We start from the raw sequence: 27,982 nt of genomic DNA on the forward strand, positions 1-27,982 counted from the left end.
ACAAGCACATACCTTGATGATATAATCATTGGTAGCCTGACACAAGAGGATCTCTTACAACAGTTACACATAGTTTACTCCATCCTCTGTGAAGAATACTCAAGCACATACCTTGATGATATAATCATTGGTATACCACCTGGGAGGATCTCTTACAACAGCTGCAGCAAGTTACTCCACTCTCTGAGAAGAATACGCAATCAGTGCATTGATGATATAATAATTGGTAGCCCCACCTAGGAGGTTCCCTTTCAACAGATGTAAGTAGTTTTCTCCACCATCTGAAAAGCTAGTTTCATTGTATTTATTTATTTATTGGGTATTTATAATGTGCCTATGCACAAGTGTTTCAAGGCACAATAAGACAAGAGGGTGGGGGAACAGGGAGGAACAAAACAAATTCAAAACAAAAACAAACAATTTCACCAGGTTGATCCTTATGACATCATCTGTGACATATTTGAGCTACACAATTCAGTTGATCAAACCTTGATTTACAAACTTGGCCAGAGCTACAGAAAGATCTCTTGTGTTCCAATGACATCTGTTTCTAGTTGAAGACCTTTCTAAAGAGTCTATTTTCTAGGTGTTTTTTGAAGAGTGAGTACTTTGTTTGGAGGCTGTGGGATGGATGGAGAGCATTAGGGAATGGTGGGCTTTGACCTTTGATGGACCTGTCTCTCTGCATGGACGATAGTTATAGAATGTTATATGGGTGCCAGAGCCAAGGTCACATGAAATATATGGAGTGTGGGACAAGCTTCACATATAATCTGTTTCTTAGAGAGGGCTTCTAATTCACTTCTCATCTGCACAAGGAGCATATGGACAACATGGTTATAGGACAAAGGATCGACTGCAAAGGGTCGAATTACAAAAGGTTCGAGACAATAGTCTCGAAAACAAAAGGTTCAAAAAAATGTATTATTTTTTTTAATATTTTTTTTTTTTTGGTGGGGGGTCCCCCCAAGCCCTGTTTTTGTGCTAAAAACCACTTTTTTTACCACACAGAAAACCAAAAATAAATATATAAATCAAAAATAAAAATTCGAACCTTTGCTTTTCGACCCTATTGACTCTCACCTTTTGCATTCGAGCCTTTTATAATCGATCCTTTGACTGGACACTGACAACATATAAAGAGTATTTTTGTTATCAATGATTTGCTGGTAAGGTATCTCTATATTAAGTGCTTGCCCTAGATATCTATGTTCAGCCTACAGGACACAGATCCAGACAGGGTCAAGTAAGGCTTTCGTCCTTTTGTAGTCAATACATTGAGTACTGGAAAAACCCATAACTCCTATTAATAAAGTGCTTAGAAGCAAGGTGCATCAAGAAAGAAGTGATGGAAAAGAATTGCATTATTATTTTCAGATTGGATTAGTAGTTGCAACTTAATTTCTTAGGAAGGGCATTTCAGAGATTCTAAGGAACCTTTGAGGGACAGTGGGCTGATGCGTAGGCCCTGCGCAATCTCTTTGTAAATAGATCATGAGTGGATTCTCATTGGATGTGAGGGCCATTGCAATGAGTCTAGAACAGTGGTAAGGCTTGTAGTAGCATTCCCAAATCTCAGAAAGATTAAGTGGTGACTTCAAGGTCACAAGGATCATTTTGAGCCTCAAAAGAACAATTGCAAGTTGTGTGGAGCACTTATGATCCACATGACAATGCCACGATTATCTGGAAAATTCTGAGATGTGATATTGGAATTCAAGAGTAATAGGTGACGGGGCACTTGAAACTGGTGGTAATAACTGGGAATCGGCTCATGTACTATTTCATTTTTGGTTAATAAATGTTCACTGTGAGGAGGAAGATAAATGCTTTTGGCCTCATTTTAAAGTGAGTTATGAGTGATCAGGAGTGTATTTTCTCTCTGCCTCTTTATTGAGATGTAGGCCATTTTGCACACCACTTTCTGCACGGACTGAAAAGTCTGCTCCGCTCCGTCCAGAAAATATGCAAGCCCATAACATTGATGACAATGGCACGTCTTGAATCCCTATGGATTCCACCTGTTTTTCCACCTGTAAGAACCATGTGCAATTGATTGATAGCGATTTGTGGTAATGCCCAATGCTGTGCATGTACATGACAGCCAGCATTACCTCTTCTCTTGCATTAGGAGTGTAAAAAGGTACTGGAACTTGGGATGGTGCAAATTCCTGAGCCTTTTTCTTAACACATGCACAAAACAATCAAAACAAAATGGAGAGTCCAACGTTCATGCAAGTGTTAGCATCTGCTGTTGATCCAGCTAATTAAGCTGACATTTAAAATAACCCTGTTCATATGTTGCTAGGTTGGCTGTTCAAAAATAACAAAAGAAATCAAATTTGTAATGAAAAAGTAGCCTTGTTGAATGATGCTCTGTTCTAAATAAGGTTCTTGGTCATTAATTAGCTGGGTCATATCATAAAGAACTCCCAGAGGTCTCAAGTCTTTGTGTGTTTCTCCATTAGGTACTGTTTGGTGTTCCGCTCAGGCCTCAGAAAAATAATGTAGCATTTGGGGAAGAAGATACATCCCAGGAGTCCAGCACTGGAAGTCAGAATGGCGAAGATCTCCACGGCCACCATGTACCTACCCTTGGTGCTCAGGTAGGCTGGGATGAAGCCGATCCAGACACTGCAGAACAGTAGCATGCTGAAGGTGATAAGCTGGGCCTCGTTAAAACTATCTGGTAACTTTCTAGCTATGGAGGCAACAATAAAGCTCAGAAGAGCCAAAAATCCCATGTAACCAACCACAGAATACAACCCAATGACGGAGCCTTCGTTGCACTGTAAGATCATCTTTCCAGACTCTGATTTTGTGTCAATGTCTGGGAACGGGGCAGAGCGAATGAGCCACACGGTGCAGATCAACACCTGCACCAGCGTGCAGAGAAGCAGCAGACATCTCGATACTCGGGTGCCCACCCACCTCCTGAACATGCTGCCAGGCTTTGTGGCTTTAAAGGCGATGATGAGGGTGATGGTTTTTCCAAGAACAGAAGATACAGCAGTTGTGAAGATGATGCTGAAGGAGGTTTGTCGGAGGAGGCAGGATGCCTTTGAAGGACGTCCAATAAACAGAAGAGAACAGAGGAAGCACAGCATGAGGGAGAGGAGGAGGGCGTAGCTGAGATCCCGGTTATTGGCTTTAACTAGGGGGGTGTTGCGGTATTTAATAAAGATTCCCAGCACACCAGCAGTGAGGATGAAGAAGAAACTTGCAATGAAAGATAAGGCCACACCCAGAGGATCCTCATAGGACAGGAACTCTATGATCCGTGGAATGCAGGCATCTCGTCTTTCATTGGACCACTGGTCTTGTGGGCACGTTATGCAGTTTTCCATATCTACATAGAAAATAATACAGTTCAGTGTCACACAAGCTTATTAGAATAAAAGGTAAGGTAAACAGGAAGAGAACAAGTGCTGAAATAGAAAAAATGAAGATGTTCTGTGACAGTCTGTCAATCTTGACTTCTCTGAAACGTTTAGACTTGGAGTCTACTCACTGACTGTAAATATGTGTACATAGAAAGTGTCTGATTCCATCATGGTCAGAGCCACGAGACCAAACCACTTTACTATTATACAGGACTTCAGCCTGCTCAGAGCACTTGAGAAACCACGCTATTATTATACCTGACTCCAGCATGCTCAGAGCCACGAGAGAGAATCTGTTACCATTATACATGACTCCAGCCTGCTCAGAGCCACGAGGGAGAACCACGCTATTATTATTCCTGACCCCAGCATGTATGCTCAAAGCCACGAGAGAGAACCTGTTACTATTATAACTGACTCCAGCATGCTCAGAGCCATGAGAGAGAACCTGTTTCTATTATACCTGACTCCAGCAGGCTCAGAGTTGCAAGAGAGAACCACGTTACTATTATACCTGATACCAGCATGCTCAGAGACATGAGAGAGAACCTGTTACTATTATACCTAAGTCCAGCATGCTCGGAGCCATGAGAGATAATCTGTTACTATTAAACCTGACTCCAGCATGCTCAGAGGTGCAAGAGAGAACCACGTTACTAATGAACCTGACTCCATCATGCTCAGAGGCACGAGAGAGAAGATTTGTATAATTATACCTGACTCCAGCATGCTCAGAGCCACAAGAGAGAATCATGTTACTATTATACCTGACTCCAGCATGCTCGGTGCCACGAGAGAGAACCATGTTACCATTATGCCTAACCCCAGCATGCTCAGAGCCACAAGAGAGAACCATGTTACTAGTATACCTGAATTCAGCATGCTCAGGGCCACAAGAGAGAACCACATTACAATGATACCTGACTCCGGCATGCTCAGAGGTGCAAGAGAGAACCACGTTACGATTATACTTGACTCCACCATGCTCAGAGCCACGAGAGAGAACCTGTTACTATTATACCTAACTCCAGCATGCTCTGAGCCATGAGAGAGAATCTGTTACTATTATACCTGACTCAAGCATGCTAAGAGTTGCAAGAGAGAACCACGTTACTATTATACCTGATACCAGCATGTTCAGAGCCATGAGAGAGAATCTGTTACTATTATACCTGACTCCAGCATGCTCAGAGGTGCAAGAGAGAAGCATGTTACTATTATACCTAACTCCAGCATGCTCAGAGACATGAGAGAGAACCTGTTACTATTATACCTAACTCCAGCATGCTCGGAGCCATGAGAGAGAATCTGTTACTATTATACCTAACTCCAGCATGCTCAGAGCCACGAGAGAGTACCTGAGTTACTTTGAGTAATAGATTCTTCTTTGGTTGTGGTAATTGATGAAGTATTAGCTTCTTTGACTCTCTTTGGAGTATTTGCAGTGAGATCCTGTTGCATTTCTGTTTGAAGTAGTTTTCTTTTATAACGTTTTCCTTTTTGTGGAACAGGATATGTTTTTTAGGGTGGGTGTATAGTGAACGTAGTCTATTGTATTCTAAAATGCAAGGAATATCAGTGTTTACATCAAAGTTGATTAGAAATAGACCGTCAAGTGTACGTAAGCGTGATAGTGCTATGTAGCACATGCCTTCTTTAAAGACTATGTTCCCAATATCTATCAATGCTTTATCTAGGGTAAGACCTTGTGATTTGTGAATGGTGACTGCGTATGCTAGAGTAAGAGGAAATTGTTCTCTGTGTACATACATGTCTTTGAAAAGAAGGAATCAAGCTGTTGAGCGCCCTATCCTTTTTACTTCTGAAAGTTTGTCAAAGAGAATATTGACAAACTGAATGTTGTTGTCACGTGTGTATGTTTGAAAGCCAACCACTGTACCCAGTGCTCCATTAACTAGTCCTTGCTCCAAGTCAAGGTTACATTTAAGCATTACTCTACAGTTTAAGGATAATTTTAATATTTTCTCCAAACCAGCTGTATTGGAGATAGAATTTTCTAAGGTATTTAATCTTGTTGTAGCTTGTTGACAAATGGGTAGTGTCATACCATGTACGTCCAGTTTGTCTGTGGAGCAAATTTCAATTATTGGTTGCATTTCTTTTTTTATCATTGTTTCATTGAATTTGGAACAGCTTGCAAGAGTTGGCATTAAGGACATACAATTGACGTTTTTGTGTGCTAATTGTTAAATGACATCAGTAGCACATGAGTTATGGCCATAAAGTGCGTGGCTGCACCGGGTTTTCATCATTGCTTGTGCTTCTTGAGATAGTACACCAACTCTAATACTTTTTAAAATGTTGGCGTAAGTGAGGTCTGCAGATTGGCGCATGTTTTCTGTTAATTCTCTGGATTGGAAATGTTGCCAAAGGTTGACATTTCCTATGCTGCCAACAGTTTTACGGCAGAGTTTGTGTCCTAAGGTTTTAAAAATAGGTTCACCTTTGACTGGTGTCAATTGAAGAAGATATCTGAAAACAATAATGTGTTTTCCTCCAAAGAGCTCTTCGTAGTTTGTTTTCAGTACTTCTTGTAATCTGAGGTGAATCAAAGCCAACATTAGGTTGGAGACCATGCTCACTTCATCTATTAGTAGCATTTTCATTTGTTTTAACACTGTGCGTAGTTCCATTGCAGCTTCTGTAGAAAGTTTGTAATATTTTCATTTGTTTTGGTGTTCTACTGGAAGGAGTAGTTATCGGTGTAAAGTGACACCGCCTATGTTGTAAGCAGCTAAACCTGTGGGGCAGTTACAACAACTGACAGTTTGTTGTTTGTCAATTGTTGCAGGAACTTATTGATGATTTTGATTAAGAATGTTTTGCCTGAACCAGCTTCACCACTGACGTATAGTAGTATAGGTTTGTAATTTTGGCAGGTACATTCTTTATTTTCATGTTGTACACATGTGCAATTTGTTTTGTTACTTCTTGAAAAATGGTACGCTGCTCTTTGTTCAATTTTGATTGTAGTACAGTTAAGTCTTCTGTATCTTCTTCATAGTGACACATGGTGTTTTCTACTTGTATTTGTATTTGTATTTTATTTATTTGTATAGCGCACCAGGCCCAGAGGCAACCGGGCGCATCACTTAGTTACAACATAAGAAAAACAGACAGAACCATAATTACAAAGTTTACAAGTATAATACAGAATTTACAGGTAGACTAATAGCAATGAGAGGACAAGCAGATTATATATACATGTACAAATTAAGCAGAGAACCCAGAGCTAAATGTCCTGGGCGGCCAGCCAGGTTTTCGTAAGGTGTTTTAATCTCGGGAATGATGGTTCTGCTCTAAGCTCATTAGGAAGCGTGTTCCAGAGTTTAGCTGCCAAGATAGGGAAGCTAATTCCACCTGATATTTGGAGATTGAAACGTGGAACCTCATGGCAGTTTAAATGAGACATTCTGCAGGGTCTAATGGAGTTGTGGAGGGCAAATCGGTTGGCCAGGTAGCAGGGAGCTTGGTTATGAAGGCATTTGTGGGTAAGAGCCAGGGTTTTCAGGGAGATACGGTGTGGGACTGAGAGCCAGCGAATATTGTGTCTGGTGTCGGATATGTGTTGGCGCCTGGGAATGTTGAGGGCAGCTCTAATCGCATTGTTTTGGAAAATTTGTAACTTGTTTAGGTTGCAGCAATTGGTGCCTAGGTACAGTGCATTGCAGTAATCAATCTTGGATAATACAAGAGTTCTAGCCAGGGTGACACAATTGGTTGCGGAGAGGAAAGGGCGACAGGCTGTAATAAGCTTGCAGGTATATGCCGCTGCGGAAGAGACTGAGTTAGTTTGTATGGTCTGACTTCTGTCATAGCTAATTCTGCCTCATTTGCTATTAGTGGCTGTCCCAGTGGTTCTTGGCTTCCTGTTACAGAACGTTGACCACTGTCGGGAGTGTCCTTATCTAGTTGGGCCTGGAGTTCTTCTTCGTGTTGCTGTTCATTGTGCAACATTGTTTTGTACTGTGTAAAGTTTGCATCGGTTATAGTGCTTACATTTGCTTTGAAAGCGTCTTCATACGAGTCATAGTTTTCTAGTATTTGTTCTTCTTTTCTCAATGGTTTAAAAAGTTGTAGCAAGGACATGTAATATAGTTATTTATGTTGAGGAGTTTTTAATGACAATTTGATATGATTAATTACGCTTGGTTTGGTAAGTTTCACTAAGCTGCCTTCACAATTTGTCACTCTGTATCTACCTTTTTCATAGGGTTTTATATTATTTTTGTATGTGAAGTTTTGGGCTATGTGGTATAGACACATGGTTTCCAAAGTGGTACTCCTTTTTGGGTAGTATGTGTCTAGTAAATTGTTTTTCAAAATGTCTTGGCTGTTGGGATCATTTTTGGCTATTGGTTCTATGTCGTCGTATGATTTCAGAAGTCTTTTTCTAGATTTAGCAGGATCAAGACTTAGCCATACTATATTTTCAGATTTTCCATACAAAGCAGTACCGGGTAAACGATCTGCAGCTTCATAGCAGCCACATTCTCTATGAGAGAGCATTTTTATGCCTAAGCTGTACAATTTCTGAGATAGTGTTTTGTCCGATGATAGGTCATTCCAGAGGTCTTGAAGCTTTTTTTTTCTGCTTTTGTTAAGTAGGCTGTAACATATCGTGCAACTGCAGTGGAATTGTCTGCAATGTACTGCACATTTATGTTTGCATTCCATAAGAGGGCAATGATTGTATTGTAATGATTGATATATTTTGCTTCTTCTGTTCTTTTTATGTAATATGTGTTCTTAGGTGATTTACCTTTAACACTATGTCTAACTGAAGACATGAAGTTGTTCACATCACCTGTTTCTGTAACTGGTCTAGGGAAACCAACGCGGCATTTGGTGTAGTATTACCCTTTGTTTTTGTATTTGCGATGACAATATTTGCCACATTTGTGTCTTTTGAAATTGTACAATTTGTGCATGAAGATCACTATTTGCTGCTTCTGATGGAATTTCACAAGTGACATATTTTTCGATAAACTGTAAAACAGTGGCATCACTGTCTTGACCAAATTTAGGAACATCTTTAATCCATAAAAGCATGTGGATATGTGGTGCTCCTCTGGCTTGGTATTCTTTTCTCCAAAAGAAGTGTTGCACTTCTCCGAAGGGAGGAACAGTTTTATTACAAATATAGTGTAGCATAGCAATGAAACGATGATGGAGATATCTTGAAACATTAACAGAATCTAAAAAGCAAAGTTCTCCAGGTGTTAGTATATCTATGTTTGTTTTGTTTTTGTTTGATATGCGTAGGAAATCATGTAAATCTTCCCATGCATATTCTGCACAACTTAATGTAACAAACCAAGTGGGTGGCTCAAGGTTTCTTATCACACAACATACTTCTCTGTGACATCGGAACCAGTACTGTTTAGTACCACGCATGTTTGCTAACAGATTTGTAATGCTTGATTGTAAAACCTCATCTTGTTCTTGCACTTTTTGTATTAATTGCATAGCTGACATACTTTGAAAGTGGCTTCCTGATTTCAATCTATGTGCAACTCCATAACATAGAGTTGCTAGTGCACTTTCAAAGAGTAGGTGGAATGTGTATTCCACATTTCGTCTAAATCTGGGATCTTCAGAATACATTCGTAATGAGCGGTATTCTGATGCTGTTATCTGAATAGGTCTATCATCGTACCTTCCTCCTTTGCCAGTAGGAAAGTAGAGGAAAAGCATGTGCTTCTATACTTTTTTCCCATATGCTGATTGGTGATCCTTTGGTTTGCTGCATTTGGTACGTTTCTATTGCATCATCTATTGTGTCATTAGAGTGTAATGGATGAATTGTATAATGGTCTAAAATATTGGATACTGTAGCAGGATCTAGAAGTTCAAATTGACCAGTTTCTGGTGACTCTTGAATTATTTCAGTTGTTTCCCTTAAGTTTTCTTCAATATTTATTTCTTTGTAGTATTCATTATTATCTTTTAGATATTGCAAGGCTTGTCTAACTTTATATAAGTGTACGAGTTGTTGCCAATTTTTTTTGTCTTTTGTAGGTACACCATTTACTAAGATAATTAAAGATTGCTCTATTGGACGTTGCACTCCCAGAGTGTGCACATTTTCTTTCTGATCTAATGGTAAATAAACTACTTTGCCATGAATGCCTTTCACCAAATCAGAGGGAGGTAATTTTGCTGTTTTTGGTTGAAGGCGTATTATTGCTTGAAATGGGTGCACTGTTTGAATTATGATGCTCTCATATAAACTGAGTTGTTGCAGGGGTTTTGGTAGTGGGAAGAATTCCAAGTTATTTGTGATAGCACGTGAAGGAGTTTGGTTGTTGTCAAGTTTTGTAGTGCAGTAACTGCTAATTATTAAGGGGTCAGTTATTTCGTATTTGTTTTCTGCTATAAGGTGGAGAGCTAATTCAAACCATTTGGAATCTTCATTGTCTTCTATTTTGTATGTTACATCTACAGTTTTTGTGTTACTTTTATAAAAAGTTCTGCAGCTACACACACGCACATGGTTTGGTACTTCAGCGGATGTACTTTTAAATATTAGTATTTCTTTTTGTATGTGTGTAGTAGAAGGTTGCCATCTGTACAATTGTTGTTAGTCTGTTGTAAAGCTATTGCATTTTGTAAGTGGCTTTCATTTACAAAATAATTTTTCTGGATATGGTTGATTTCTTCGAGCAGGTCTTTGGCTGTACCATGTAGAAGATTGTTATTTAAATTGGCTAGTGCTAAAGCAGGACTTTTAGCATACTACAGTTTATAGACTAGAAGGGTAATTCATAGAATTTCGCAGAAAAGTGTCGCAAGCGGCTGGCGCAGAGTGTCCGCGTGCGATTGTCTGCGCCAGGCACGTGCGCTAAAACCGATTTCCGCGCACAGCGTATTCATGGATTTTAGGCTCCCAAACCAGCCGTGGCGCAGAGTATCGCAGCGACCCTGCAGCAGCGCCAGTAACGCCCCCAAGAAAGCCCTCGCGCAAGGAAAAGCCATCAAAATCGCTAAATCATCGCAAAGGGCTGCGCTAACCCTGGACCAGTTTACAGGGCTGCCAAACAAGGAACGCAAAGCGGGTAACGTGCATATCAGGGGTACACGTGAAGTTATACACGCGATTAGCCAGGGTGCCAGGGTACGTGTATTTCAGGGGTGCGCGGGAAGTTCAACACGCGATAGTCCAGGGAACGTGTATTACAGGGGTACGCGGGAAGTTCAACACGCGATTGTCCAGGGAACGTGTATTACAGGGGTACGCGGGAAGTTCAACACGCGATTGTCCAGGGAACGTGTATTACAGGGGTACGCGGGAAGTCTTACATGCGATTAGCCAGGGCACGTGTAATACAGGGGTACGCGGGAATTATCACACGCGATTTGGCAGGGTACGTGAATTACAGGGTTGCGTGGGAATTATCACACGCCATTTTGCTGGGTACGTGTATTACAGGGGTGCGTGGGAATTATCACACGCGATTAGGCTGGGTGGGTCCTCACAGGTGTTCCCTGTACACCCTCCACGGCCCCTGCAGGCAGCCCACAAAACAGGGGACTACCCTGCACACCTGCTCATGTCCCCCTGCACCCCCACCCCCCAGCCACCAGGGGCACCCACCACCAGGCCCCCACCCATGTCTCCTACCACCCCCACCCCCCAGCAGTGCAGGGGCAGCCTCCACCAGGCCCCCACTCATGTCTCCCACCACCCCCACCCCCCAGCCACCAGGGGCAGCCTCCACCAGGCCCCCACTCATGCCCGACTCATGTCTCCCACCACCCCCACCCCCCAGCACTGTGGGGCACCTGCCAGCAGGCCCCAACCCATGTCACCCACCACCCCCACCCCCCAGCAGTGCAGGGGCATCCTCCACCAGGCCCACACTCATGTCCCCTATCACCCCCACCCCCCAGCAGTGCAGGGGCAGCCTCCACCAGGCCCCCACTCATGTCTCCCAGCGTGCTACGTGTATTCCAGGGGTGCACGGGAAGTTCCACTCGCGAATAGCCTGGGCGTGTGTATTTCAGGGGTGCGCGGGAAGTTCCACACGCGAATAGCCTGGGCGCGTGTATTTCAGGGGTGCGCGGGAAGTTCCACACGCGAATAGCCTGGGCGCGTGTATTTCAGGGGTGCGCGGGAAGTTCCACACGCGAATAGCCTGGGCGCGTGTATTTCAGGGGTGCGCGGGAAGTTCCACACGCGAATAGCCTGGGCGCATGCATTTCAGGGGTGCGCGGGAAGTTTTACACGCGATTTCAGCAGGGTACGTGTATTTCAGGGGTGCGCGGGAATTCTCACACGCGATTTGGCTTGGTACGTGTATTACAGGGGTGCGTGGGAAGTTACACACGCGATTAGGCTGGGTGGGTCCTCACAGGTGTTCCCTGTACACCCTCCACGGCCCCTGCAGGCAGCCCACAAAACAGGGGACTACCCTGCACACCTACTCATGTCTCCCACCACCCCCACCCCCCAGCAGTGCAGGGGCAGCCCCCACCAGGCCCCCACTCATGTCCCCTATCACCCCCACCCCCCCAGTCACCAGGGGCACCCTCCACCAGGCCCCCACTCATGTCTCCCACCACCCCCACCCCCCAGCAGTGCAGGGGCAGCCCCCACCAGGCCCCCACTCATGTCCCCTATCACCCCCACCCCCCCAGTCACCAGGGGCACCCTCCACCAGGCCCCCACTCATGTCTCCCACCACCCCCACCCCCCCAGTCACCAGGGGCACCCTCCACCAGGCCCCCACCCATGTCTCCCACCACCCCCACCCCCCCAGTCACCAGGGGCACCCTCCACCAGGCCCCCACTCATGTCTCCCACCGCCCCCACCCCCCCAGTCACCAGGGGCACCCTCCACCAGGCCCCCACCCATGTCTCCCACCCCCCCACCCACCCCCCCCCCAGTCACCAGGGGCACCCTCCACCAGGCCCCCACTCATGTCTCCCACCACCCCCACCCCCCAGCAGTGCAGGGGCACCCTCCACCAGGCCCCCACTCATGTCCCCTATCACCCCCACCCCCCCAGTCACCAGGGGCACCCTCCACCAGGCCCCCACTCATGTCTCCCACCACCCCCACCCCCCAGCAGTGCAGGGGCACCCTCCACCAGGCCCCCACTCATGTCCCCTATCACCCCCACCCCCGCAGTCACCAGGGGCACCCTCCACCAGGCCCCCACTCATGTCTCCCACCACCCCCACCCCCCCAGTCACCAGGGGCACCCTCCACCAGGCCCCCACCCATGTCTCCCACCACCCCCACCCCCCCAGTCACCAGGGGCACCCTCCACCAGGCCCCCACTCATGTCTCCCACCACCCCCACCCCCCCAGTCACCAGGGGCACCCTCCACCAGGCCCCCACCCATGTCTCCCACCACCCCCACCCCCCCAGTCACCAGGGGCACCCTCCACCAGGCCCCCATTCATGTCTCCCACCACCCCCACCCCCCAGCAGTACAGGGGCAGCCTCCACCAGGCACCCACTCATTTCCCCTATCACCCCCACCCCCCCGCCACCAGGGGCACCCTCCACCAGGCCCCCACTCATGTCTCCCACCACCCCCACCCCCCAGCAGTGCAGGGGCACCCTCCACCAGGCCCCCACTCATGTCCCCTATCACCCCCACCCCCCCAGTCACCAGGGGCACCCTCCACCAGGCCCCCACTCATGTCTCCCACCACCCCCACCCCCCCAGTCACCAGGGGCACCCTCCACCAGGCCCCCACCCATGTCTCCCACCACCCCCACCCCCCAGCAGTGCAGGGGCAGCCTCCACCAGGCACCCACCCATGTCACCCACCACCCCCACCCCCCAGCAGTGCAGGGGCAGCTGGCAGTCAGGCAGCAGCAGGTGGGAGCGTGCTCGGGCTCTGGGGGGCAGTAGTTCGGCCTTCCGGGCAGGAGCGTGGTATTCCGTGTGCGTACGCGTGGCCAGCTTGGTACGGAGTGATTTGGCACGTGAAAATCCTGCATGTCAGCGTGAAAACTGAGGAAAGGCCCTCAGCGCGTAAGCGCGTCTGTGACGTGACCCGCACAGGTGTTTCCCACACAGCACGTGATGACAGAGCACACGTGGAAAGACTGCACGTCAGAGTGTAATCGCGTGTGATTGGTGGAAATGGCCCTACACGCAGAAGTGACAAAGCATGTAATTGGTGGAAATGGCCCTAGCGCGTACACGCCGCGTAAGTGACGCTGAACGTGTGGGCCTGTATAAAAGGTACGTGTAGAACACGTTTTCCTTGTACGTGCTTTTCGTGGAGAGCGAGTGGGTGAATTCTGTACTTCTTGTCGTTTCACACGCGATTTACTTCACGGCGTTTCAAGTTCGTATTCCCTGTTACCTCTGACAGCTTTTTCTCTTTTTTCTCTTTTACTGGTTTACCTGGGCCTGTTCCCTCAAACAGTGTTCCCTTCTACTGTTGTCCTGTCTCCTCAGACAGCGTACAAATCTTCTTTTGGCGGGGGTGTTGCCAACCAAACGTGCTCCTTTTACACGCTCGTTTACCAGGCAGACGGTGAGTCACGCACGTATCTAACATCTGTGCTTGCCCCGTGTGTAGCCTACCCCTTCAGAGGTCATTCTAGGCTACGTGTGACACGCATACGTTCATTCTTGTGTTACTGGGTGCCACAGCGTAGTGCAGGTTTTTCTTTCTGCACACGTGGTCTAGGAGGGGTTGCGTGCACGTCATCTCCCTTTTTTGGGCCTCCTGTGCGTTGCGTGACCCGTCATCTTTCCCCAGGGGTTACAATCAGCCTTGCTAGAGCACTAGGGTACAATTACCATCTGGTACCCAACCCCTTTGACCCCCAATTGCCCAGGACAATAGTCTACATCCACTCCCATACGCACATTAACATCAGTGCCATGGCTGGGAGGCGAGGATTCCGTAAGGGTGGCAAAGGTGGAAGAGCCACAAGTGGTGGCCGTGGTGGATCCGGTAGGGGACGTGGTCGTAACTTGCAGGGTGAGCCTGTCCCCCCATGTGTGGAGGACCAGTCACGGGCACCCATAATCCCCCCCCCCATCCCCTCCTCCCGTTGAGGCTGATGTGGCTGACACCATCCATGCTCAGCCCTTGTTGGACCAGCCCATTGTGGCACCAGACCTGGCTGACTCCATGGCTGACTTCCAGGTCAGCAGGGCTACGACACGTGCGCTGGTGCACGTTGATGCCATCATGCCACGTGGATCTGGGGCAGCAAGGTCATCTGCTGCACCAAGGAGGCAGGGCGGAGAGGCTGCAGGGGCAGCTGCGGCTCCATCCACCCCAGCCCTCACACACCCAGCCAGGACAGTGTCGGTCCTAGTCCATGCTGCTGACATTCCCCCTGACACCATCACACTAGAGCCAATGCCTGCACCAACTCCCATGCTGAGTGTGCAATCCCACACTCCTGATACAGAGTCCACCAGGGCTCCTGCCCCTAGTGTCCAGAGCGGCGCAGGACACTCAGGATCACCACCACCTTCCAAGCGGAAGAGGAAGAGTGCTCGTCCGGCACAGGAAGATGCCCCAGACACGGCTACACAGTCCGGCCCGTCCAGGAAGCCCAGCTTCACGGATGACGAACTGAATGCACTTGTCGAGTATGTGTCCGGACATGACAACGAGATGGTCATTGTTGCAGGATCCAAGACCACACCTGCACAACGCCAGGCATACTGGCAGACCATTGCGGACATCGTAAGTGCCCTTGGAATCGTGAGGCGCACAGCCAATGATTGCTATAAGCGCTGGAATGACCTAAAGCGCAGGGCAAAGAGTAAGCTGGCCTCAAGTCATGCCGCAACTCTAGTGACTGGAGGTGGGTCTCCAGTAGTAGACATGGAACTCACTCCACATGAGTCAGTCGCTGGGACCTACGTCACGGAGGAACAGATCCAAGGCGTGGGAGATCTGGCTGATTACGAGGCATTGTCCGGTGAGTGCACATGCATGTGTGTGTCATCCATGTGCATGGTGTGTGTGTGAGGGCTTCTGTTTGTGTGCCAGGTGAGAGTGTGTGCGCCTGAGTCGTATGGGTCAGCCATGTGCTTCATGCAATACTTCCTGCGCAGCTGCATTTGGCCATAGCAGTATCCCTTCTGCCAACAGTAGACATCTAGCCCAACTGCACGCCAGTTGCCCTTGAAGTGTCACCTTGCCACAACATTGTTGCTTATTTTTCACTGTTCATTCAGTCAGATTGTTTGCATTCCCCCACTTTTACTAGCCATGTCGCTGTCCACTAGTCACATGTCTGACATGGCAATGGTGAAGTGGAGTGACTTTGTTACCTGGATATCATTTGTACACACATGTCCCTGTGCAATTGGACCATTTCAGACTGGCAGCTCCAGGTGAAAAATCTGACCTGTTAGAATTAGAAAAGCAATTACATGCGGGAACTGGACTGAATGAATAGGTGCTGCCCTCCTCTCCATCTTCACTCAATAGCAATGGTACATGCCATCTGTGTGATGGCATGTGTGTTTCACCTGGCAATCACAGGCCAATGTGTGATGCCACTGCCAGGCAGCATGCAGAAAATGTGTTCATTTTCCATCTTGGTGTCATCAGTGTGTGCCATTTGCCTGCACTTCATACGCAGTGAGGGTGCATGCATGGGAGGGTTTTAGTCATGTGGGACATGTGTCAATCAAGTACTGGTTCTCTTGCTTCTCAGCCCTCATTGTGTGCCATGGTGCTAATGCCTGTTTCCATTTCTTTGTTTTCATGTCTTTGCAGGGGAAGACGCACCTGATACTGCTGGGGTTGTGGAGATGGTGCAGACCCAGGAGGGGTCCGAGGGCCGACCAACCACCAGTGAGGGACGTGGTGTGGTGGTGGGGGAGAACCCACAAGTGCTGCAGGTCGTGCTCTCAAGGGGTGTCTCTGGCTGCACCTCCCCCGAGCTGTACTCAGGTGTTGATTCGGATGAGACCTACGTGCCGTCGCAGGTGAGTGTTCCAGGGAGGGATTCTGTTCTGTCTCACCCACCTGCACCAGGGTCAGAACCCTCCATGGGGATGTCAGTGTTGGCAGCTACGCCTTCGGTGGTTACGGATGCAGGGTCACACTCCGCGACATCTGATCCTGTTCCTGGGCCAGCAGATCAGAGGGGGAATGCAGTCCTGCAGCCTCAGGCAGTGCCGGCACAGCAAGGCGCAGTTCGCCTTGCCCCAGACAGGTGTGGTGCCCGCCGACGTGGTGGCCGTACGCCACCCGGCAATACCGCATGGGAGCAATCCATTTACGGTATGGCAACCCAACAGGCTGCATCATCCGAGATGATGGCTCAGGCCATGGATAGGGTGGCCACTTCCATTGTCCCCCCAGAAAGGCTGATGGAGCGACTAGAACAGGCAACCGACTCCATCTGCCAGTCACACAGGGAGGACATGTTGGGGTCCAACAGGGACAGGCGGGCGGCACTGGCGACTCTGCAGGAGGCCATCTCCATTGAGTCCCAGGGCCACAGGGAAGCCCTGAGGCAGGAGCTCCTTCACCTCAGGACGACTCTTGTTGAGCTTGAGGCTTCAACACACCAAAGGACAGAACAGCAGCTGGAGCGTCTCACCCGTACGCTCTCAGCTGAGATGCAGGCAACGAGGGCGGAGGTCCGGGCATCCCGTGAGTTGTTGCATGGGGACCTCCGCACACTCATCCTCCAGAACCAGACCTACCACACCCGCATGCTTGCAGCCATGGAGGAGCAGACTAGGGCCTTGCGTGGGCTGCCTCCCATACTGCAACCACCTCCGGATGCAGCTGCACAGGGTGATAATAGCGACAGCAGTGATACTCCCACAACAGGGTAGCCGTGTGGGCCATGAGCCCATGGAGGTGTTTTATTTTCCCAGGATCCACGCAGGTGGGTTCTGGTGTGCATCCTGTCCTCGGACCTCCTGGGTGGCCTCCCCAACCCCCCCGGGCCCATCAATGGCCATTTTTGATTGTTTCTTATTTTTATTTTTATTGTTATTTCTTTTATTCCCTATTTTTTTGGGACGATTTGTTGGCTTCTGTGGTTCCTGTGGGCATACGCTGCATTGTGGCTGGGCACATGCAGGCTTGTAATGTATTTGGTTCAGATGCTTGGGTTTGAGTCACACACACCCCTCCTGCTTCCCATTTCCATGGGCTTGCAAAGGGTGTGCCCAAGTGACAGTGAATTACACAGTGACGTTGGACTCCCATGAGCTGTGTGGGCAGTCTGTAGTCAATACTGTGTATACATTCCTAGTGCATATTGCTGTTGTGTTGTACACTGCATGTTGCATTGATGTGTAACTCATCTTCTGTGTCTACCTCCCAATTTGCAGGTCCCTTCCTCATGTCTACACAAGGACCTCTAGTCTGGAGATGGGGTCCATGTTGGCAGCAGTGCACCTACAACTCTACATGGCGCCAACACTGCACAGTTGGTAGTGGTGGGAGTGCAGGCATTTCCAGGTGGTGAGACTACTAATATGTAACATTTGTGATGTCATGTTAATGGTACTACGTGCTCAAGTATGTTGTCCGGCATTGCTGTGAGCATTTCAGGTGTTGCAGGTTTCTAATAGGGACACTGTACATAGTGAGACTAGTGTCATGTTGTGGGGATTACTTTGTTTACCTGCAATTAGCATGACATGGCACGGGTGGGTAATCATTTTAGCTGCTTGAATGTGTAACTTCACAAAACTGCATTGGTGGTGTCTGTGTGGGTAGGGATGCACACATTGTGACACTTCCAGGTGAACAATCTCAGGCTGATATGGTATTCACGGTTCATTCTCCAGACATTCAGGATCAGTGTCAGGTTGAGTCATCATTGATCGTCAGATGGAATGTGCCAGGGCAGTGTGCACTCCACAGGGGTGTGATTTCTATGTGAAGTAATTAGCCACTAGCTGTGTACGGGCTGCCTCCCCCCGTGCCCTTTCCCCTCCCATGCGCAGTGGCTGTGCATGTGGTTGGGGATGTGGGGCCACCACCATGTCCACGGCCAGGCCCCGGCGTGTTGCAACGTTGTGCAGGACACATGCTGCCACTATGATCCTGCACACTACTGGGGGAGCGTATAACAGCTGCCCGCCAGAACGGTCAAGGGAGCGAAAGCGTGACTTTAGCACTCCGAATGTGTGCTCCACTATGCCCCGGGTCGTAATGTGGGCTGTGTTATATCTTACCTCGGGTGGCGTGGTGGGGTTCCGAATTGGCGTCATCATGTGGGGGCTGAGAGGGTAGGCACTGTCCCCTGTGGAGGTGGTGATTGGTATCATTGGTGGGGTTGTGACCTTGCTCAGTATCCAACATGCATGCATGTGCAGTGGCATACATACTCACCAAGCAGCCATGTATCGCCATGCCGCCCAGCTTCTAGGTCCCGGCTTAGGGTGGACATTCGGGATAGTTGGCATATACTGAGGTGATGATTCCCTTGGCATTACATGCTACCTGCACGTTGATGGAATGCCAGTGCTTGCGGTTCCTATAGATGTGCTCAGATGCCCTGGGGGGACGTAGAGCCACATGGGTGCAGTCGATGGCACCTAGCACTTTGGGGAATCGTGCCACACCGTAAAAATCCAGGGCGGCAGCATGCCTTTCTGCAGGTGTTCTGGGCAGGCATATGTGCCTGCGGACTGATGGGCGTGCAGTCATGATGTTCAAGACCTGGTGTAGGCAGCGTGACTGGGTGGCCTGTGACACCCCACCCACTATGGCACTTGCCCGCTGAAATGATCCAGTGGCTAAGAAGTGCAGTACATTGAGGACCTTCTCCAGGGGGCTGAGTGCTTGGGAGCACAGGGTGGGTGATGTGAGGTCATCCTCCCACTCACTCACCAGGTCCAGTATAATGTGTGGTGGAAACCTGTACCTCCCATACACCTGGTCATCAGGCATCCCGAAAAGGCTGGTTCTGGGTGTGAATATTCTGGCCCTGACTATCCTCCTCCTCCTTTGGTAGCCCACTGCCACTGCTGCTAGGAACGGTATGTTCATCCTGGCGTCTGAGCTTGTTATTGTTAAAGTGCGCAAATTTATGCTTTGCGCGTGTTCTAGGCGAGCGTGTGACCCGCGCACCCCTGGAATCCAGTTCCCAGTCCAATAGCGTGTGGAAATTCACACGCACCACGGGATACAGCGTGTGACCCGCGCACCCCTGGAATCCAGTTCCCAGTCCAATAGCGTGTGGAAATTCACACGCACCACGGGATACAGCGTGTGACCCGCGCACCCCTGGAATCCAGTTCCCAGTCCAATAGCGTGTGGAAATTCACACGCACCACGGGATACAGGTTCGCTGATGTACTTGCGTGTGTAAGTGCCCGCACACCCATTAAATACACGTACATAGGCCAATCGCGTGTACGCGCACTTTTGTCCAATTACACGCGATGACACTCTGACGTGCAGTATTTCCACGTGTGCCCCGTCATCACGTGCTGAGTGGGGAACACCCGTGCGGGTCACGTCACAGACGCGCTTACGCGCTGAGGGACTCTGGTCCAATAGAATCGCGTATGCGTGCTGACGCGCTTACGCGCTAAGGGCCTTTCCTCGGATTTCACGCTGACGTGCAGGATTTTCACGTGCCAAATCACTCCGTATCAAGCTGGCCACGCGAAAACACACGGAAGACCACGCTCCTGCCCAGAAGGCCGAGTTACTGCCCCCCAGTGCCCCGAGCAGCCTCCCACGTGCCATCTGCTGCTGCCTGCCTGCCTGCTGCCACCGTGCCCTGCCATTTGGTGCCTGCACATCAGCCATCTGCAGGGGTCCAGTTGCTGTGTCCACCCCTGCTGGAACTGAAGACTCCCGACTGGGATTACATCGCTCCACAGCCCAGCCCCAGGACCCAGTTGCCCACCCACACCTGCCTCTGGGGTTGCCATGTCGGGCACTTCCACATCTGGCACCAGTGGCAACCCCAGGCCAGAGGGGCAGAGGGGCACCAGCTTCACTGCCACCGAAGTTGGTGTCCTGGTGGAGCATGTCCTGGGGCAGTATGATGCCCTCTTTGGATCGTCCCGCGCCAGCAAGGAAGGACGGCAGAGGATCTGGGCCGACTGTGTGGTTGCCATCAACGCGGAGAGGGTGGCAACCCGCGACGTCCTGAAGATCAAGAAGCGCTGGGAGGACTTGAGGTCCAGGACCCTTGTGAAGGCCCGGCGCCTCATGGAGGGGGGCCGGGGCCACATGAGTTCCATCCAGATGAGGGTCCTGGAACGCGTACGCCCAGCGCTCCACGCCCAGATCCTTGAGAGGGAGGCCCGTCTGGAGTTGAGCGGTAAGTGTCCAAGCATTACTGTGTGAGACAGGGCATGTTGTGGTGTGCTGGTTCTATGATACTTGCCTGTATGTGTGCCATAGGCCATTTATGCATGTATGTGTGCACGGACATCATGGTAATGCATGTGCGACCAGTGGTGTGTGACCCACATGGTTGTTGCATGTGTTCAAATGCCGCATGGGGAGCCCTATGCAGATTTTGAACATGAGAGCATGCCAGTCTCTGTACCTGGACATGGGTGGGGGTGAGGGATGGGTGCTGATGCCAGGTACATATATGGTAGCCATGTCTGTGTGCCTGACCTGCGTGTCTGTGACTTGTGCATGCCATGGATGCATGACACATGTGTGTGACAATGCACAGATTCAGTGAAGCAGCCAAATTACCCTTGTATCCGCTGTGTTTGGTGTGTTTGGGGCCAGATGGATGTGACTGAGGTGAAGTGTGTGCATGTGATAGGCATGAGCCATGATGCATGTGAGTTACATATCATTGAATGTTTCAAGAGTCCATTGGACATGCATGGAAATGTCCATGGCATGCACCATGCCTGTTACTGTGTGTGTTTTGCCTGGACTGACCCATGTGTTGTGGAGGGACATGATGGAAGTGTAATTTGACAGTGGTGCTCATCTGCTATTGCTTCCTGTCTAGGGGACCATTGTACAGTGCCCTGATGCTTGTGTTCTTTGTCTCCCTCTACGCAGCGGCTAGTGAAGAAGAGGGCGGAGACGGCGCTGTGGAGCAAGGCGGCGGGGATGCCCCCACGGCTGCAGCGGAAGGGGTGGGTGAGCCCCCACAGGGGCCTGCTACGGTGGGAGACGGTGAGGAGCCATCCAGGTTGGTGGTTTGCACAGAGGAGGAGGAGGCCGCCACTGGGGCACACATGGGGCCTGGTGGGGGCATCCCTGCTGGTGCAAGTGGTGCAGTCCAGGGCCAGGGGCAGGAGGCAGCACAGGTCACCGTGGAGGGGCCTGTGCATGTCGCTGTCCCTGACCCTGTGAGTGCACCACCATGCACCAGCAGGGATGCCCCATCCCAGGCCCGTCCGCAGGTAGAGGGGATGTCCATGTCACCTGACACCCCTCCACCTGCGGACGTGGGAACCCCTGGCCGTGCAGAGAAGGTCCTGATTGGGGTCGCGATGCGCACGGCTGTGATTCGTGATGCCGTGCGTGCTTCCCGGGAGGAGCACGCACGTCATCACGAAGTGCACCGTGCCGACGTGGCCCAATTGGGATCAGCCATGTTCGGGGGTTTCCTGCATGTGTTGGCCAATGTGGCGGCCCTCTCCTCCTCTGTGCAGGCTATCCACCAGTCGTTCTCCTTGCCGTCTTCCAGCCAAGATGCCACCAGGGCCCCCTGTGGACCTGCCCCGACCAATGCAGCCAGCTCGGTGGGGATCCCATCCCTGCCACAGTTGGGAGTCGGAGGTCCAGCAGGGGTGGACAACACAGCAACTGGACCCCAGCAGATGGAAGATGTGACAGCATCATCAGGCAGGGCACGTGCACGACGGCGTCGGTGGTTTCCATCAGCCTGGATGCCATCGTGCTGGCAGAGGCAGTGGCGTCGGAGGCAGCAGCGGGCTCGACGTGGGAGGCATCATGGCTCGGGGCCATCAAGATCAGAGGGGCAGGCATCGGCCGGAGGGCAGGGCAACCCTGGGATGGTGGTGTCTTCCGTGTGGGAGCAGTTGGTCCAGCGGATAGGTGCGGAGCGGCAGCGGGCGGAAGAGGAGCGGCTCGCCATGGTCAGGGCGGAGTTCTCCATGCGTCGGGCGTTGAGGCGGGCTGAGTGCCTCGAGGAAGCTCGCAGGGAGTTTGAGCTGAACATGGGGTTATCCCTGCGAGACCTCGGGGCCAGGACAGAGTCCCGCCTCCAGGACATCGACATGGAGTTCGATGATGCCCTGGCCAGCAACATCAACAAGTGAGCCGCAGGACTTGCCCGCTGCCTTTGTATATAGTTATATAGTTAGTTAGTGTTAGGTTTCCTTTATTTGTTTTTATTATTTTGGACCGCTCGGACAATGGCCACTTTTTTGTATATATTTTTTTCATTAGGTAGTAGTAGGTTTCCTTTATGGTGTTGGGCTCATGGACCCTGGTACATTCCTGTATTTAGTTTGTTTTTTGAAGGAACATTTTATTTTTTTCATTATTGTGTTCACCATGTGGAAATGGTTTTTCATTCTTTTGCTTCTACTTGATATTGCTTTGGTCAACATTTGTTTTTGTATTCCTTTTTCGTTTTTTGATTTTTACTTTTGTTCTCCAACATGGACCATTTATTTTGTTATCCACATAGTTGTATGTTTGATTTGTTTACTTATTTTTAATCTTTAATACATTTTTTATTTTTACTTCCACTTGTGTTATTTTGTCTTTGGTTTCATACATGTCATGATATGGGTTTTGACATTCACTTGCAGCCATTGTGTATGTGTGTGTGACGGACATGTGTTCATTTACATACTTGCCATTGGGGTTGTGTCATGTAATTGCATTCACTATGTGGGTGGATGCAATCCTTGCCTGGGTGTTTGTGCTGGGTATGCTGCCCATTACTGCCATGATTGTGTATCGTCAGGACCTGGGGGCAGGGGGACATGGGTGGGGGCCTGGTGGAGGCTGCCACTGGTGACAGGGGGGGTGGGGGTGGTGGGAGACATGAGTGGGGGCCTGGTGGAGGGTGCCCCTGGTGACTGGGGGGGTGGGGTTGATAGGGGACATGAGTGGGTGCCTGGTGGAGGCTGCCCCTGCACTGCTGGGGGGTGGGGGTGGTGGGAGACATGGGTGGGGGCCTGGTGGAGGCTGCCCCTGCACTGCTGGGGGGTGGGGGTGGTGGGAGACATGAGTGGGGGCCTGGTGGAGGCTGCCCCTGGTGACTGGGGGGGTGGGGGTGGTGGGAGACATGAGTGGGGGCCTGGTGGAGGGTGCCCCTGGTGACTGGGGGGTGGGGGTGATAGGGGACATGAGTGGGTGCGTGGTGGAGGCTGCCCCTGCACTGCTGGGGGGTGGGGGTGGTGGGAGACATGGGTGGGGGCCTGGTGGAGGCTGCCCCTGCACTGCTGGGGGGTGGGGGTGGTGGGAGACATGAGTGGGGGCCTGGTGGAGGCTGCCCCTGGTGACTGGGGGGGTGGGGGTGGTGGGAGACATGAGTGGGGGCCTGGTGGAAGGTGCCCCTGGTGGCGGGGGGGTGGGGGTGATAGGGGACATGGGTGGGGGCCTGGTGGAGGGTGCCCCTGCACTGCTGGGGGGTGGGGGTGATAGGGGACATGGGTGGGGGCCTGGTGGAGGGTGCCCCTGGTGGCGGGGGGGTGGGGGTGATAGGGGACATGGGTGGGGGCCTGGTGGAGGGTGCCCCTGCACTGCTGGGGGGTGGGGGTGATAGGGGACATGGGTGGGGGCCTGGTGGAGGGTGCCCCTGCACTGCTGGGGGGTGGGGGTGGTGGGAGACATGGGTGGGGGCCTGGTGGAGGCTGTCCCTGCACTGCTGGGGGGTGGGGGTGGTGGGAGACATGTGTGGGGGCCTGGTGGAGGCTGCCCCTGGTGACTGGGGGGGGTGGGGGTGGTGGGAGACATGAGTGGGGGCCTGGTGGAGGGTGCCCCTGGTGACTGGGGGGTGGGGGTGATAGGGGACATGAGTGGGTGCCTGGTGGAGGCTGCCCCTGCACTGCTGGGGGGTGGGGGTGGTGGGAGACATGGGTGGGGGCCTGGTGGAGGCTGCCCCTGCACTGCTGGGGGGTGGGGGTGGTGGGAGACATGAGTGGGGGCCTGGTGGAGGCTGCCCCTGGTGACTGGGGGGGTGGGGGTGGTGGGAGACATGAGTGGGGGCCTGGTGAAGGGTGCCCCTGGTGGCGGGGGGGGTGGGGGTGATAGGGGACATGGGTGGGGGCCTGGTGGAGGGTGCCCCTGCACTGCTGGGGGGTGGGGGTGATAGGGGACATGGGTGGGGGCCTGGTGGAGGGTGCCCCTGGTGGCGGGGGGGTGGGGGTGATAGGGGACATGGGTGGGGGCCTGGTGGAGGGTGCCCCTGCACTGCTGGGGGGTGGGGGTGATAGGGGACATGGGTGGGGGCCTGGTGGAGGGTGCCCCTGCACTGCTGGGGGGTGGGGGTGGTGGGAGACATGGGTGGGGGCCTGGTGGAGGCTGCCCCTGCACTGCTGGGGGGTGGGGGTGGTGGGAGACATGAGTGGGGGCCTGGTGGAGGCTGCCCCTGGTGACTGGGGGGGTGGGGGTGGTGGGAGACATGAGTGGGGGCCTGGTGGAGGGTGCCCCTGGTGACTGGGGGGTGGGGGTGATAGGGGACATGAGTGGGTGCCTGGTGGAGGCTGCCCCTGCACTGCTGGGGGGTGGGGGTGGTGGGAGACATGGGTGGGGGCCTGGTGGAGGCTGCCCCTGCACTGCTGGGGGGTGGGGGTGGTGGGAGACATGAGTGGGGGCCTGGTGGAGGCTGCCCCTGGTGACTGGGGGGGTGGGGGTGGTGGGAGACATGAGTGGGGGCCTGGTGGAGGGTGCCCCTGGTGGCGGGGGGGTGGGGGTGATAGGGGACATGGGTGGGGGCCTGGTGGAGGGTGCCCCTGCACTGCTGGGGGGTGAGGGTGATAGGGGACATGGGTGGGGGTCTGGTGGAGGGTGCCCCTGGTGGCGTGGGGGTGATAGGGGACATGGGTGAGGGCCTGGTGGAGGGTGCCCCTGCACTGCTGGGGGGTGGGGGTGATAGGGGACATGGGTGGGGGCCTGGTGGAGGGTGCCCCTGCACTGCTGGGGGGTGGGGGTGGTGGGAGACATGGGTGGGGGCCTGGTGGAGGCTGCCCCTGCACTGCTGGGGGGTGGGGGTGGTGGGAGACATGAGTGGGGGCCTGGTGGAGGCTGCCCCTGGTGACTGGGGGGGTGGGGGTGGTGGGAGACATGAGTGGGGGCCTGGTGGAGGGTGCCCCTGGTGGCGGGGGGGTGGGGGTGATAGGGGACATGGGTGGGGGCCTGGTGGAGAGTGCCCCTGCACTGCTGGGGGGTGGAGGTGATAGGGGACATGGGTGGGGGCCTGGTGGAGGGTGCCCCTGGTGGCGGGGGGGTGGGGGTGATAGGGGACATGGGTGGGGGCCTGGTGGAGGGTGCCCCTGCACTGCTGGGGGGTGGGGGTGATAGGGGACATGGGTGGGGGCCTGGTGGAGGGTGCCCCTGCACTGCTGGCGGGTGGGGGTGGTGGGAGACATGGGTGGGGGCCTGGTGGAGGCTGCCCCTGCACTGCTGGGGGGTGGGGGTGGTGGGAGACATGAGTGGGGGCCTGGTGGAGGCTGCCCCTGGTGACTGGGGGGGTGGGGGTGGTGGGAGACATGAGTGGGGGCCTGGTGGAGGGTGCCCCTGGTGGCGGGGGGGTGGGGGTGATAGGGGACATGGGTGGGGGCCTGGTGGAGGGTGCCCCTGCACTGCTGGGGGGTGGGGGTGATAGGGGACATGGGTGGGGGCCTGGTGGAGGGTGCCCCTGGTGACTGGGGGGGTGGGGGTGATAGGGGACATGAGTGGGGGCCTGGTAGAGGGTGCCCCTGCACTGCTGGGGGGTGGGGGTGATAGGGGACATGGGTGGGGGCCTGGTGGAGGGTGCCCCTGGTGGCTGGGGGGTGGGGGTGGTGGGAGACATGAGTGGGGGCCTGGTGGAGGGTGCCCCTGCACTGCTGGGGGGTGGGGGTGATAGGGGACATGGGTGGGGGCCTGGTGGAGGGTGCCCCTGGTGACTGGGGAGGTGGGGGTGATAGGGGACATGAGTGGGGGCCTGGTGGAGGGTGCCCCTGCACTGCTGGGGGGTGGGGGTGGTGGGAGACATGAGTGGGGGCCTGGTGGAGGGTGCCCCTGGTGGCGGGGGGTGGGGGTGATAGGGGACATGAGTGGGTGCCTGGTGGAGGCTGCCCCTGCACTGCTGGGGGGTGGGGGTGGTGGGAGACATGGGTGGGGGCCTGGTGGAGGGTGCCCCTGGTGGCGGGGGGGTGGGGGTGGTAGGGGACATGGGTGGGGGCCTGGTGGAGGGTGCCCCTGCACTGCTGGGGGGTGGGGGTGATAGGGGACATGGGTGGGGGCCTGGTGGAGGGTGCCCCTGCACTGCTGGGGGGTGGGGTGGTGGGAGACATGGGTGGGGGCCTGGTGGAGGCTGCCCCTGCACTGCTGGGGGGTGGGGGTGGTGGGAGACATGAGTGGGGGCCTGGTGGAGGGTGCCCCTGGTGACTGGGGTGGTGGGGGGGGGTGGGAGACATGAGTGGGGGCCTGGTGGAGGGTGCCCCTGGTGGCGGGGGGTGGGGGTGATAGGGGACATGAGTGGGTGCCTGGTGGAGGCTGCCCCGGCACTGCTGGGGGGTGGGGGTGGTGGGAGACATGGGTGGGGGCCTGGTGGAGGCTGCCCCTGCACTGCTGGGGGGTGGGGGTGGTGGGAGACATGAGTGGGGGCCTGGTGGAGGCTGCCCCTGGTGACTGGGGGGGTGGGGGTGGTGGGAGACATGAGTGGGGGCCTGGTGGAGGGTACCCCTGGATGGTGGGGGGTGGGGGTGGTGGGAGACATGAGCAGGTGTGCAGGGTAGTCCCCTGTTTTGTGGGCTGCCTGCAGGGGCCGTGGAGGGTGTACAGGGAACACCTGTGAGGACCCACCCAGCCTAATCGCGTGTGTAACTTCCCACGCACCCCTGTAATACACGTACCAAGCCAAATCGCGTGTGATAATTCCCGCGCACCCCTGAAATACACGCGCCCAGGCTATTCGCGTGTGGAAATTCCCGCGCACCCCTGAAATACACGTACCCTGCTGTAATCGCGTGTGGGACTTCCTGCGCACCCCTGAAATACACGCGCCCAGGCTATTCGCGTGTGGAAATTCCCGCGCACCCCTGAAATACACGTACCCTGCTGTAATCGCGTGTGGGACTTCCCGCGCACCCCTGAAATACACGCGCCCAGGCTATTCGCGTGTGGAACTTCCCGCGCACCCCTGAAATACACGCGCCCAGGCTATTCGTGTGTGGAACTTCCCGCGCACCCCTGAAATACACGCGCCCAGGCTATTCGCGTGTGGAACTTCCCGCGCACCCCTGAAATACATGCGCCCAGGCTATTCGCGTGTGGAACTTCCCGCGCACCCCTGAAATACACGCGCCCAGGCTATTCGCGTGTGGAACTTCCCGCACACCCCTGAAATACACGTACCCTGCTGTAATCGCGTGTGGGACTTCCCGCGCACCCCTGAAATACACGTACCCTGATGGAATCGCGTGTGGAACTTCCCGCGCACCCCTGAAATACACCTACCCTGATGGAATCGCGTGTGGAACT

General features: G+C 53.0%; 1 protein-coding gene across 1 annotated transcript in view; it reads right to left on the reverse strand.

Moving 5' to 3' along the window:
- Positions 1–2,441: 2,441 nt before the first annotated feature.
- Positions 2,442–27,982, reverse strand: part of LOC138467322 (vomeronasal type-2 receptor 26-like) — a 520,735-nt gene continuing 495,194 nt past the window's right edge. The window contains exon 4 of the mRNA XM_069607300.1: positions 2,442–3,349. Within this exon, the coding sequence (XP_069463401.1) occupies positions 2,442–3,349 (908 nt within the window). The remainder of the gene's footprint in view (positions 3,350–27,982) is intronic.

The sequence above is a fragment of the Ambystoma mexicanum genome, chromosome 4q (genome assembly GCF_040938575.1).
Source record: "Ambystoma mexicanum isolate Mex_15411 chromosome 4q, UKY_AmexF1_1, whole genome shotgun sequence".
Classification (NCBI taxonomy): domain Eukaryota; kingdom Metazoa; phylum Chordata; class Amphibia; order Caudata; family Ambystomatidae; genus Ambystoma; species Ambystoma mexicanum.